Here is a 14,057-nt window from a genome sequence, read left to right on the forward strand (position 1 = left end):
CATTTTTCTTTCCCTTTGACCCCGACCTCAAAGGTGGGGTATGGGCTACATCAACTAGAAACCTAAGGTTGTGGGAAGATTTCTTAGGTGGAGGAAAATGAAAACACAGAAACAGAATGTCTGGAATCACAAGAAGTCTTCTGGCCGTTTAATACGCCAGAAACCCACAATTTCATTAAAGCACCCAACTAGAAGATACCAGTGACAATGTTATTCTGCTATCCTACACTTAAAGAAAGATGATGTAAGCCATGTCTGAATTCCAACTCCGTGGCATGGACATGGACCCATGGCCGATCTACCTTATTCAACCTTACAACTAAGCCCCACCACCACCAGAACCCGAACCCGAGCAAGGGTTCATTTGCCTATGCTTTAACTAACATAGCTTCAGTTCTGCCTGCAGCTGTTCCCATTTTTTCCCAAATTCTATGTTCTTTTTTGCAAAATCACACAAAAGGAGTTACCACACTGATAGGGGCAAGACATCTGACCTATTCCCCACATTCAACCCCACTGGGCCTAACATCACCATCATCACACATTCATACTCTTCTTTTTCCTCGTAAGGGTCAGAAGCTCCAACAGACCCCACCTACTAGTGCATGGGGAATGGTCCACAGGCCCCATTCACTATTCGGTATGACCCCATGACATTAAGGATGTGATGAACATGACATTTGACAGTTCAAGGGATGGATCGAGGACCTTTCATGAATTAATAGTAAGTATTGAAATGAATGCCTCCTTATGTTGATAAGATCATGGTCAACAAAATTTTCCCTGCCAATGCATGATACAAAGTGGTGGAATGGGAGCTGATCGAGCAAATCCATTCTCCCTCTTATTCTATTCTAATTCCATCAAAAACAGCTATATAAATCAACCCACAAAATCATGAATCATCTGACCTCCAAATTGCCGTCTAAGTTGATCCTCCTGCTGTTGTAATTGTTGTTGATGTTGCTGTTGCTGTGCAGTTTCCACACTATGCCTGAGACCCAATGTAAGTGACACTGCTCCAAGTCCCCCAATCTCGACACCGCTCCGCTGGTACGGAACAAAACCCATCAATGACCCGTCCATGCTTCCAGGAATTTGGCACTCCACTCTTGATCGCTTCTCTTGATTCCACTGCTCAGCACCCAAATCATCTCCGGTGCCTGCTGAGGAACACATTCCCCTGCATTCCAATTGCTCATCAGACATTGCATTGACACTAGGCTTGTTTGAAGGTTGATTGCCATCCCGTTGGCTGACACCTTCACCAATGGACTTCCAATCTTTTTTGCCTGAATTTTGGTCCCTTTCTGTTAAACCTTTGGTTTCAAGCATGTGTACTTCTTCAACCATGGGCTTCCATACCCGAACTCGGGCATTTATGAACCAGTTTGATACCTGCATTAATCAACTGAACATCATCACCTAACAGAAAAACAATATGCGGGCATACAATGCTGCATTTCATTGCAAAACATTGTCAAGCAGGAACCATAGACTGATAATCTCATGCCATGGCATGACAGCTGGGCAACCTTCACCAGATTAATTTCATATAGCCATAATGGCACAATACTTCAAACTCACATTCCCCCAATTTAGCATGCCATTTCTGATATTAATGACAGAGCAAAGGGTATTTTTCTCTGAGGCAAAATGAGAAGACCGTCTTGCCAGCTAGATTAGACAGGTGTTAGGTAGAATTGCATCAATCAATAATCATAAAATGAAGGCAGATGTGTTATTATGGATTCTGGCCCACATGCCAGCCCATTTGAAAACGTCACATGAGTGCTATTTCAGTCACCAAACTCAAGGTTAGAAAGTTAAATATATTAATAAAATGATAACCGAGGTGTTGGACCTACCTGATTTCGAGAGAGACCGGTTTGAGTGGCTAGCATATGTTTATCTGTGTCCGTTGGATACCTAACAAAAACCAAAAAGTTGATGTAACAAAACAATGTACAAAAATCAAATGGGAGAGAAGAATAGAGGGAGAGAGAGAGAGAGACTAACGGGTGAAGGAAATGCTCAAACAGCCAAGCTCTAAGAATAGCCACCGCCCTTTCTGGTAGGCCTCGTTGGGGCCTCCAGACGTGTTGTTGGGGTTCAAGGAAACCCAGGTTAGCCCCACCAGGTTTGTGTTTCGGAAAGCTCTGGTTCATGAACTTTAACCTTGGTGAACTTGCATCCCCTGCACTAGTGCAGGCACCAGTGCTGGGGGATGACAAATCCTCCCCCAAGGCTTTCCTTATGTGCCTAAGCTGGTCTGATATGGCATTCTTCAGGAACCGAAAGTGCCTCGAGACTGTCTTCAGAGCCAGGGCAATGTAGGGGGTCGCAGCACTGAGGCCTGCTACAGTTTCAAAGGATGAAACCACCATTTGCATCTGTTGATGATATTGCTTGTACCTTCTGCAAACCTTTCAATAGCACAATGAAGCAGTGTCACCAAAATGTGATTTTCCAATAACAAAATTCATGACCAAACACCATGAATGACAAATTACTAATGCATTAAAGATAAAATCCTGGAAGCAGATATTTCTCAACAATGGATTCAAGATCAACCAATCATAGCAAACGCGCCAGTTGCATCCCATTGTTACGACAATAATGCAAAATAATAAAAAAATAACAATTATAGATGAGTGATAGTTGTTGAACTACACTACTCTATAATCATTGACTGGTCCCAACTTATGCCAAAAATCAATAGTAACAAGCTGGAAGGTTGAGAATTTGTGAAGTGTTGTTGGCAACTCTACAACCACAGAGGCTCTTCTTTTAAACCTGTAATGGGGCCTTCACATATTGCAAGAAGACAATTTATTGGGCTTGGGACTTTGCTTTGCTAAAGTGATTAAAAAAGAAGGGTGCACTCGTATTTGAGAATATCTAATTGCCATGGTGGTGCTATAGAGACTGGGATAATCTACTTGACACTTTTCCATTAATAATTGATTGGGCAAGGGGCACAACATTGCACATATAATCTCTGATTCCAGCAACAAGATCTGAATGACGAGAAAGTGGGGCATCTACAGTTATGTTTTATTGCTACATGGAATTTAGCTCCAACTCCATAGCCAGTTATTTATTTGCCTTTCAAATCAACTAATGATGATTAAGACCTGGAAAAAGCGTGAAGTCTCTTCAAAAATCAGTATGTTCTCTCTTACCAAAGATGAAACAAAATAGAGGTTATAATTACTTCAGTATATTCTAAACCAGAAGTTTTTGTGGCATCAAAATCTCATCAGGATTACCACATAGAAAAATGGTCATTTGGAATGTGCCCTTTGAGATATCACATTGAATCAACAGTTACCTTGGAAAGTCAACATAACCTGGAAATTCAATAGCTGGAAATCTAATCTGCCAGTAGTGAAGATAGAAAGAATTAAAAAAAATAAAAATCTCATAAAAAGAATTCAAGACATAATCAGACCTTTAAATCTTCAACCTAGAAACTTATGATACCTGGGAACGCTTAAAACGTCCATTGAATTCCAAAGCCAACTGGAAAGCAAACTAAAGCACAAAGCTTAAAGCTCCAATAATCATCTGGGATTGCAAGGTTCTATTCCTCTTTTTCTTTGATCAAATAAAGCTAGTCAACTGAGTGAAAAAAAAAAAAGTGTATGGAAATACATAAAGCACTAGAAGGCTTCTGCTTTCTATTGTTAACAAACTAGAATTTTAGAATCATCTTGGAGTAGGAACATTTCCAAGATCAAAGAAAAATGAGATCATGAAAGGATCTGTCCGCTGCTGTGAATATAATCTAACTAGTAAGGTATTTATCACATGCATCATTAATTTGTTCAAACCTAGCTTACAGATTAACCATGTAATTTTCTTGAACTTTGTTACGATCAAGACCTACATTATCATTAACAACACTAAGAAGCTAGAATGGAATAAGAAGCTCCCCTTCAACCCATGATGAAATATCAAACAGATGACTCGTTTCTTGGAGGGTAAAAATCAGTTCCAGTGCAACAAAGTGCAGAAAAAACAAATCCAGACTAGAAAGTGTCTAGATTACTTGGGGAATTCAAATTCTCAAATTGGTTGGAATATTATCCAGGTGCATCACTAAGTACAATAGACAAGTTCATTTTCACATACGGCCAACATATTGCAAATTCAGTTTCAGATAGAAAGGATATGTTTCTGAAATGATCTAATTGAATAAGAGCTAAATTTAAAACCCCTCCATCACAAGTCTAATCTATGACAAGACGTGAAAAATTTAGAAACCAGCTAGACCATAGTCCTAAATACCACATTGCAACCAATACTGATTTGCGTCATATTTTTCTTTTGTAAAAGGAAAAGGTTAAACCTATGGAGCTCTAGATATTTTAGTACATACAAACTATGGAGTTATAAAGTTGAAAATTGTGTGGTAAATTTGTTTCCATGCTTAAGTAGCCATGAAGAAAATTTGCACTATAGGCCATGTGAGGGTTAAATTCCATGGCAATTAAGTTAGTTGCATTTGCTTGGTTTTGATTTAATTCTGATATGATTCAATTCCCCCTTTGGTACTGACAAGACAAGTGAGCTATTTACAACCTTGTGTGGTGGTGGTACCCTACATGAGACCTGACAAACAAGTCCAACATGAGATTTGACTCCAAAAAAAATAAAGAAACAATAAAGAATGAATGCAAGAGTTAAAAAGGGCCCAGGGCTATGTCACAGGAAAAGCAATCAAACTGCAGACATTGAAATCACAGCTATTTGAGTTCACTTGTTACATTTTCTATTGCAGTACCTAGTTTCACGCCTCATCGATGATCAGTACATCTAATTGGAAAACGCAACCTAAAGAAACAATTTCATAATTAACACACCAAGGAATCTCAGTGTCATGCATTTTCCAAGAACCCAAGATCAAATGACAAGGACTTGAAATTCATATTTTATGCCAAATTCTTGACATCAAGCCTAATATTAATATAATCAATCTAAGAATTCCAAAATGCTGGTCAAGAAATGTCTAGAGCCTAGAAATGAGACTTACATTAGGCCAAAGGGGCATTTTAGACATTTAGATTATGAATGTAAATACCTGAGGACCCAAATAAATCAAGTGTACTATGGCAAGGAACACATACTTGTAACATGCTGATCATGAATGCAGTCTTCCCTACATATGTTCGGATACATACTTAATCCATAGCACTTGTAAATCGCACTGGTATAAGATCTATTAAATGGCTTGTACTGATACTAAGAGTCCATTCGGCAGTGATTATAGAAAATGCTTTCAGTCTAAAAGTGTTTTTGAAAAAAAAAATGATGTTTGACAAAATTTAGGAAATACTTCTAAAAATCTAAAAAATCACTTATAGTGTTGAAAAATCACTTATAGTAGTTTTTGGAGAAACACTTGATAAGTGATTCTCGAAGAAAACACTTCGAGTAGAAACATTGCCAAACACACTCTAGGTTGGCAAACTAGAAGACATGGAAATAGGACGAATGTGACTTCAAGGTGCTAATTTACAGCTGACATCTGCTCACAAACTCATGCAACCCAGGAACTAAACTCACTTCAACATAGGTGTTTTCCCATCTACTTAGGATTTGGCTAGGCAACTCCTATTTTGAAATTCTATTCCATCTAAAGCCATACTATTGGTTAGACCATAAACCAACATGTCTTTTCTCACTACCTTGATTCATATTCATTTTGGGGCCTTCCCCTTGCCCTAAGAGGATCATCTAAAGGATGTCATTTCAGAGTTCCTCATCTTAGTCACATATGCATTAACCATCTTAACCTATTTTTTCATCATCTTGTCCCAAATGGATTGACAATCTCAAGCTATTTTATTAGTTGCCGAATAATTTTGGCGTTACTGATCTTCATTGCATATGTATTAACAATCTCAAGCTATTTTATATCATCTTGCCCCTAACAGCTAGATCAATCTACACTAATATCTCATAAATATTACTTGTTTCTAACATATATGTGGTTCCTTATCTTGCCATTACACTACCTCAAAATCCATCAGCATGTCATTTTATTAGTAAGGTGCTGAACTCCCCAACATTCTAAAAAATTTCACTATGTAAATCTTGGGGACATCATTATTGAAGGCCCTACCACATTTTTGGATGCTCTGCGCATCTTTGTTACATTGCTCTAAGCCACAAGAAATAATTAAACAATTCTAAACTTGATCTCTTGGAAATATTTCTGCCTAGCCTTATCCCTTTATCAAATGGCATTGCCACCCAATTCACTTTCATCACTGCACCAAATCTTTAGATGATTGCTTCACTTCAATAATATGCCACTAATATCTTCTCTACTATTTCAACCCCTCTTTCCAATGTCATTGCATTAAATTGCATAAAACGTGAATCATTTAATTTCCTTGAATTTTGTTTTGAATTGACCCTACATGTTTTGGGACTTGCATTGAAATACCTCCTCCTACAATCAATTTCAACAGTGTTGGAATATTTTCTGAACATGTATGACTGTTTGGATGGTCCTTGCTAATGGGGCCCCACACAAACAATGATCATCCAGCAAAGAAGCATTTTTACCAATCCTTGCAGAAACATGAGGCTACAAGTTTTTGTAGTGGAATAGGCAAAAATAAACAGAATCCTCACATAGCTTGAACCACCTCTAAACTGAAGATAAGCATATATTGGTTTGATCCACCATCCAAAACAACCATTGCTAAAGTTCTAAAAAATTTCCACTGATTAGTTGCTTAAGCTGGTCACTGAGAGGCTGGTTTCCCTCTATTTAAGAAAAAATAAGTGTAAATATGCTATAACACACAAGTGGTAGGTTTTTGAAATCTAATTTCAACGAACACAACAAATAATTTCCATGTCTTATTACTTGTTATAACACATTGATATAAGTTCATTGTGTACTCAAGCACTTTACCTAAATTATGGAAGCACAAGGGATGAGAAATGGATAAAACATACCTCCTCCTGCATAAACAAGAGCTTTGCCTTCTTTTGTTGGTAGTCAGGCCTATACGATTCACAGGAGCTGGTCTTAACTCCCCCTTCACCACTAATTTCATTTGAATCATAAAATGTGGAGGACGAGACAGCTGAATTGCCACCCTTGGCAGCTCCAACCTCAGTGTCAGATGTGTTAACCGCATCAGGAACTGAAACACTAACATCTCCAGATGTCCTCCGAGTTACCTCACATGTTTTCACCAGTTTGGGACTTGCTGCTTTACAAAATTCATCCAGGACCTGTTGTGCTGGCTTCAAAAATTTTGAACTCTTTAAAATTGTTGCATACCCAGTGAATGGCCCAAGAGGACCAGCAGTCCTATGAGTGTAAGTAGAAGTCCCCACTATGTCGTGAAGGGAATTTCCATACCCTTTACCACTAACAGGTGGCTTTGAATCCGAACATAAATAACCAGAGCTCATAACTTTTAAATCTTGTGGGCAACTGAAAGCTGCAGTTCCAGAACGTAGATCCTTCGACTCATATCTCTCCCCAAACTGAGCTACCTGTATTTTGGATGAAGGATGTGATGAAAGGGAAAGAGACAGACCTTGTGCGTTAGAATCACTTGCAATGGTACTCAAGTCTCCAAGACTCTTGTTTGCAAGAACACCCAAATCACCACCACTCCACTGATGGCAACCCTCTACTGGCCTAGTCATCCAAGCAACAGAAGAATCAAGACGGAGAGCACTAGACTGATTTCCAAAGTTTGGAAGAAGAACAAGTTCATTCCCACCATCTTCCCATGAATCACGGCCAGTGTCCCTAATGTTCTGATGCGCAAAGGATGCCATTTCTAGCCCCTGGGTTCCAACTGCAGCTGATGTAACAACCTCTTGGAGCGTGTTTCGGTAGAGTTGAGGAGAATTGAAATGGATTTCACCATAATGCTTCTGGCTATCTTGACTAGAAATTTCACTGGATGGATTGGTTATCGATGACTGCACATCCTGATATCCACTGTAATTAGGCTTCAAATCAAGTGAAGATGCAGAAATGTTGTTTACCTTCATAGAGTTGGCTGACAAGACTTCCCCGACATACATAGGGTTTTGATTGCTTTCACTAGCCACCGTTCCATTAGCATAATTCACAATCCAATCACAGCTTTGCTGTGTACCAAGGCCTTTCCAATTGTCACAGTTTTGTGGGTCACCAGCTGCTTTAGATGAAATTGGGTGAGACAAATTGGGGAATGAAGCATCCTGAGAGACTGCATTCGAATCTTGCCCCACCATTGCATCCTTGCTACCCAAAAACACATGAGAATTCGATGAAAAATTGAGCATTTCCGAGGAGAGCACAATTGGATCATAAAGCACATTGCCGTTCCTAACATTCCGAACTTGAATAAGATCTGGGTTTAGTTCTGGATGGACCGATAATTGTTCCAAACTGTTAGGGAACTCCTCCAAATGGTGTGCTGGGGTTGAACTTTGATGTTGAACTCTAAGCTTATCACGCCGGCTTTGCTGTGCTACATGCGATTCAGGTCTAAAGTTCCTCATCTCCATCCAAAAAAAGATCTTAGCTAGCGTTTCTTGGGTTCACAACTGAAGGCCTTACTGCAACCTGCCACCACTAAAACTCACCCAGCACATGGTTTGAGGAGAGAACTCTATCACGACCCATCAACTGGATATATCATCCTATGCATTTCCTGCTGTTCAGTCGAAGTTAAAAACTTAAAAGCCAAATATGAAGCTTGCAATGAATGAGATAATCACAGACGAATAAGTACCCGTCTATAGACAGAAACATAACGAAACATTAAATATAATCGTTCAGACGCACATCCACAAACGCACAAGAGAGATAGAAATAGAGAGAGAGAAAGGGAAAGAAAAGGGGGGAGAGAGAGAGAGAGAGCAAATAGTAACGTAGGATAGCAGAAAAACATGATAAGAAATGAATGAAATGAACAGGAATCCATGTGGGAAAAATTCACCAGAGAGTGATAGTTGTGGGAGGTCACATGGACCTTGATAGACAAAACGAAGACAACACAACGTGGACGAAAAATCTTCTCAAAGTAACATCACCAGATTCACCACCTTCACCACAACCCACGCAGAGACACACACTGTAGAGAGAGTTCACTTTCTTCTCTTCCTTCAGTTCACTGGTGATGTTATTTCCAAAGTCTACCTTCACCACAACCCACGCAGAGACACACACTGTAGAGAGAGTTCACTTTCTTCTCTTCCTTCAGTTCACTGGTGATGTTATTTCCAAAGTCTAGAACGCTACCAACCAAGTAACATCATTTTCAGACACTCCATCTGAAAATTTCCGCGGTTGGCAAACTCCAATATCGACCAAACTCAGTATTCACCATCTGAAATTTTCCACTGTTGGTAACCTCCAATATCGACCAAACCCAGCATTCACCATAAACCGAAAAGGAAACCTCCACATCAAAACTAAACGTAAATAAAGGCAACAAGCCAATCAACTACGACCCGGCATAGAAAAACATCTACAATAACTTACTTCACTTCACCCACTGAAACCCTAATTTCAATTATAAACAGCATCAAACCTCCGCCCCTCAATTCATCATATAGAATCTTAAAACTTCAAAACAGATCCAGGTGAAAAAAGCCCAACAACAGATAAAACCCATATCCAAATACCTGCTCTAGAGCTATGATTTTTTTACAGAAAGTTTTGAATAAAGCCATAAAGAACAAGAGTTTAATTCAAAAGTTTCATAATTCAGAGCAAAAACCAACAAACAAACCAAACGAAAAACAAATATTCCATGAAAAATCATTTCCTGCATATCACTTCAAGAAAAAAGAGCGAGAAAATTTTGTAGTTTCTGTGACCAAGTTCGCGTAGTTCATTACCTCTGAGTACTGACATGGATCAGATCCTAATCTTGAAAACAACCTATTACAGCTCGTGGCAGTAGCTCTCCCAGTAAGATTCCGGTGGAGTTCCGGCGATAATCCGACGAAAGCTTGAGAGCAGAAAAACGAGCAAAGGACGAGACCAATAATTGCGAATGGAAGATAATTGCCGTTAGCTTTAACGGCTAACCGAGCTTAGCTTTTTTAAGACTCTAACTTGACGTCGGCGTTAGATTTAACGTCCAAAAATGTCAAGCTCGTGAATGAAAAATCGCTCGCTTTTCTTTCCAATAAAAAGCCACCACATTCCTCCGTTAAACAAAGGGCCTTAATTATTATCATTAATTTCGATACTACCATCCATGGGTTTATGGATGAGGTGGCATTTGCCAGCTTCCCACTCTTTTTTTTCTTTTTTTTTTTCTTTTTTTTTTGCTTATAAAAATATTCTCCCATGTCGCATGTTGATATATGACTAATCATCATCTGATCTCAATATGAGGACCGTTGCAAAATTTGCTTCTCTTTAATAACAATCCAATCATATATTTAAAGAGAGTAGTCACTTCGTCTGGCTTAAGCTTGGTTATCCAAAAAAAAAAAGGAAAAATATATATTTTTTTATATTTGATTTTATTATAAAATAATCAAATATAATTAAAATTAATTTAAAATTTATAAATTTTAAAATTATTTAAATTTAAATAAATATATAAAATAATTTATTAAATTTAAATCTATTTTTTATTTTCTTTCATTCTTTCTTCTCTTATATTTTTCTTTTCTATTTTTATTCTTAATATTGAAATTAAAAATAAAATATTTTTTATTCTTTAAAGTATTTTATTATAAATATTTTTATTATTATTTTTATATTTTTATTCTTTAAATTTACATAATGTTTTATTCCAATTTGTATTTTTTAGTAAGTAGTAAATAGCTTTTTCCTTAACAAAAAACGAGATGATAAAAAACAGTCGAAATCTGACAAATTTTGTCGGTTCCCTCGGCTAAGTGCAAGGAGATCCATGTATTTAATGATCCAGATATGCAATAACTCCCTAATCCAGGGATACCTATGGCAATCTGTGTAATAAATGGCAAAGCAAAAGGGCATTACAGGAGCCCTGAGGGTCGTCGACGTCACGGATGGTGACCTTAACAATATGACAGCCTGAAGAGCCCCTCTCAAAAGGCAATAAACAATTAAGAAAAAAGAAATTTAAAATTTGAAAAAATAAAAGACAGCAAAAGGAACAATCCTGCCCTGACGACGGCCATGGTGTGATGACGTCATCACATCACTTCAACACAGAGCCCTGAACATTGTGTGATGACGTCATCACATCACCTCAATACAGAAGCCCTAGGAAGTCTATCAACTCGCTCCCCTCCCCCTCTACCGCTCTGCTTCTAAGTACTTTATTTTTCTTTTCTTCGTTAGGTCATTTACGGTGGTCTTTTCGCTTTTATTTCCGCACTTGATTTTCCAGGTAATAACCTCTGTGCCACTCACGGCTCACCGCCTCTTTTTTCTTCAAAATAAAATAAATAAATAAAAACTGTCATTTCACACTGTTTGGCCGCAGAGAAAATGAAGCTATCTTACGTTCATAAATTAATAATGGCACCCTTTTCTTGGCTGCGTGACACATCTGTTACAAGTGAAAAACAGTGATCGGTCAGGTTGTGTTAATTATGACTCATGAGAAGAGAAATACGGTTGAAATGACCCGATCACCCATGGATTCTTCAAAAAAGATTTTATTCAACGGACCAACTTTGGTAGCTGATGAGGGGGTGGGTGGTGTTTCTAGTTGGAGATGGATTCCAATGGTCACGTTTACCAAAACTCCTCTTCCTCCCATCCAATTGATTCTAATGGCCATATTTAGCTAAAGTCCTCTCCCATGATCTCTCTCTCTCTCTCTCTCTCTCTCTAAGAAAATCAATGTCGCCATGGGTAAAAAAGAACCCAAGGTGAAAAGGAAGTGGGTGCATGTAGCATGGTAATGTAGTAAAATGGTAAGTAATATGATGATGATGATGACGGTGAGGGTGTGTTTGGTTGTGGATGTGTTGAGAATGAGAGGGTGTGATTGGTGGTGTAGTTTATACTTTATAGAGGATTGAAAATTTCACAAATGCTTGACCCCATCACATTGACCGTTCATACACTTGACCTTCCCCTCATCATATGATATGATATGATATGATATGAAGAAGGCATCTATTACCAGTGGGGCCCCTTGCGCAAAATCGGAATATTTATGTCTCTGTTCTCTCACACGCCCCTTCATTCGTATCCACACAACTCAATTACCTCGGGATGGTCTACTCTACACCGCCTCATATCATAATATTCTTTCACCACCCTTTTTTAGTTTTCTCCTTATCTCTATTTTGGCGGGCCACAAATAGAAATGAAAATATAATAATAATAAGAGAGAAATCGAAATATTAATAAAAATATGATTTAATTTTTATATTTTTATACTAAAAAATCATTTTAAAACTTTAATAAATAAGAAAAAAAAACTAACTTGAATGGATGTGTTCACTCATTTAATAGTCACATGAATTAACTTGATTATAATAATAATATATTTAACTGATATTTTATTCATTTAAAATTACATTTTAAGAAAATAAGTTCATTGAATTATAAATATATCAAGTTGAAAAATTAATCATATTAGATCAAATAAGATTTAACTTGACCTAATTATTATTACACCACATATTATAAGTTATTTATTGTCTAATATAGAATACAAACATTCACCACCTACCAAATGTGAATTGATATTAAATCCTACTCAATAATAATAACAATCTAAAAAATAATCAAGAATGACAATAACATTTAACCAAAAAATGGACAAAATATAATTTGAAAAAACCCTCAAAATGTAAGAAAACCACGAAATTTTTTGTTCTACTTCAATAAAATGAGAATATAATAATTAAGTTTTTTACAACTTAAAAACTTATATAAATATTTGAATGTTTGAGGTGAGAATTTATCATCTTAGAGAACATTGATAAAAAAAAAAAAAAAAATTTAGGGAGAAAACATGCCCCATAAAAATTCCGAAAAAGGTCAATAAATAAATCTTAATTTCGCCCTTGAGCTCTAAAATAATGCTAAAAAAATAATCATAATTTTATTTCATTTTTTTAATTACATTTGTCAAATGATACAAAAAAATTAATACTATATATATACATATATTTTTAAGCGCAGAGAATACCACTTAATACATAGTGATGGATTGAACAAACTTTAACTCAACAATTTTCACAATAATAATAAAAAAACAGTAATTTAAATGTGTTCTAATTTTCTATAAGGTGAAGTTTTTTTTTAACTTAACTCTAACTAAACAATATTAAGTATTAATTTATTTATTTTTTTAATATTTTATTTTTATTAAGTATTAAACAATAAAAAAAATGTTATTTTTAATATAAAAAAAATATTTTAATATTTTTTATTCAATAATTTTTTTTAAAAAAAATAATGATAAAATAATAAATAATCCGAAATCCGAAAGGAAATTGCTTTAAGCAAAAAAATTGAAACAAGTAAGAATAGCCGAGTTGAAAGCTTAATAAGCATGTTGGGTATTGTGAATGTGGAAGCCATAATTGGGTGACGAGGGACAATTACAAACCCAAATTCAGAACTGAGGAGAGTGGGCAGACATAGACATCCACCACCACACACACAAGGTCAAACAACAAAAATAGAAAAAAAATTCACTTACAAATCCTAATAATATGCCATATATGCATTCCCACTTCATCACGCACACCTTCTGAAATCATTGTTCGCCACTGCTCAAGTCTGCTCTTGTAATTATTACTTCTTACAAAATCTTCTCTCGACGTCTTTGGGTAGACACATTTAATGCTTGCATCTCTATATCATTATTACACTGCCCCCATTTTCGTGTGTTTTTTTTTCCTCCTTGACGGGCTACTTCTTTTACTTCCCTTTGTGAGAGTAAGAAAATTTACTAGTCATTGGACGACCTCGGAGTCTCAAAAATTCTAAAAGACAGCAGAAAAAAAAATCCCTGTTCGAAAATTGTTTTCAAAAAACAGTGTTCTATTTTCATAATAATTTTTTTTTAAAACTCAAAAACCTTTTAATAAAAAAGAAATTTATTTTT

The 14,057-nt window shown here is 36.6% G+C and overlaps 1 protein-coding gene across 5 annotated transcripts; it reads right to left on the reverse strand.

Annotated features, from left to right (window-relative positions):
• Positions 1-700: 700 nt before the first annotated feature.
• On the reverse strand, positions 701-10,112 carry LOC117916805 (BEL1-like homeodomain protein 9). 5 transcript variants are annotated; one of them, XM_034832983.1, is made up of 6 exons: positions 9,173-9,362; positions 8,973-9,078; positions 6,979-8,687; positions 2,020-2,426; positions 1,869-1,929; positions 701-1,398 (listed from the first exon to the last, which is right to left on the reverse strand). In XM_034832983.1, exons 3-6 carry the CDS (start codon positions 8,536-8,538, stop codon positions 883-885), a joined length of 2,544 nt encoding a protein of 847 aa, XP_034688874.1. In that variant the 5' UTR covers positions 8,539-8,687; positions 8,973-9,078; positions 9,173-9,362; the 3' UTR covers positions 701-882. The 5 variants fall into 5 exon arrangements, with proteins under 5 accessions (XP_034688874.1, XP_034688875.1, XP_034688876.1 ...); XM_034832984.1 differs by lacking the exons at positions 8,973-9,078; positions 9,173-9,362 and adding an exon at positions 9,877-10,112 and having other exon boundaries at positions 6,979-8,684; XM_034832985.1 differs by lacking the exons at positions 8,973-9,078; positions 9,173-9,362 and adding an exon at positions 9,877-10,112.
• Positions 10,113-14,057: the final 3,945 nt, after the last annotated feature.

The sequence above is a fragment of the Vitis riparia genome, chromosome 6 (assembly GCF_004353265.1).
Source record: "Vitis riparia cultivar Riparia Gloire de Montpellier isolate 1030 chromosome 6, EGFV_Vit.rip_1.0, whole genome shotgun sequence".
Lineage (NCBI taxonomy): Eukaryota > Viridiplantae > Streptophyta > Magnoliopsida > Vitales > Vitaceae > Vitis > Vitis riparia.

Coding starts and splice junctions, on each gene's coding strand:
- LOC117916805 (XM_034832984.1), bottom strand. CDS start 8,538: ATGGAGATGAGGAACTTTAGACCTGAATCGCATGTAGCACAGCAAAGC. Junction 2,427..6,978: donor TCTTGTTTATGCAGGAGGAG/GTATGTTTTATC, acceptor TGCTATTGAAAG/GTTTGCAGAAGGTACAAGCA. Junction 1,930..2,019: donor TTTGAGCATTTCCTTCACCC/GTTAGTCTCTCT, acceptor GGTTTTTGTTAG/GTATCCAACGGACACAGATA.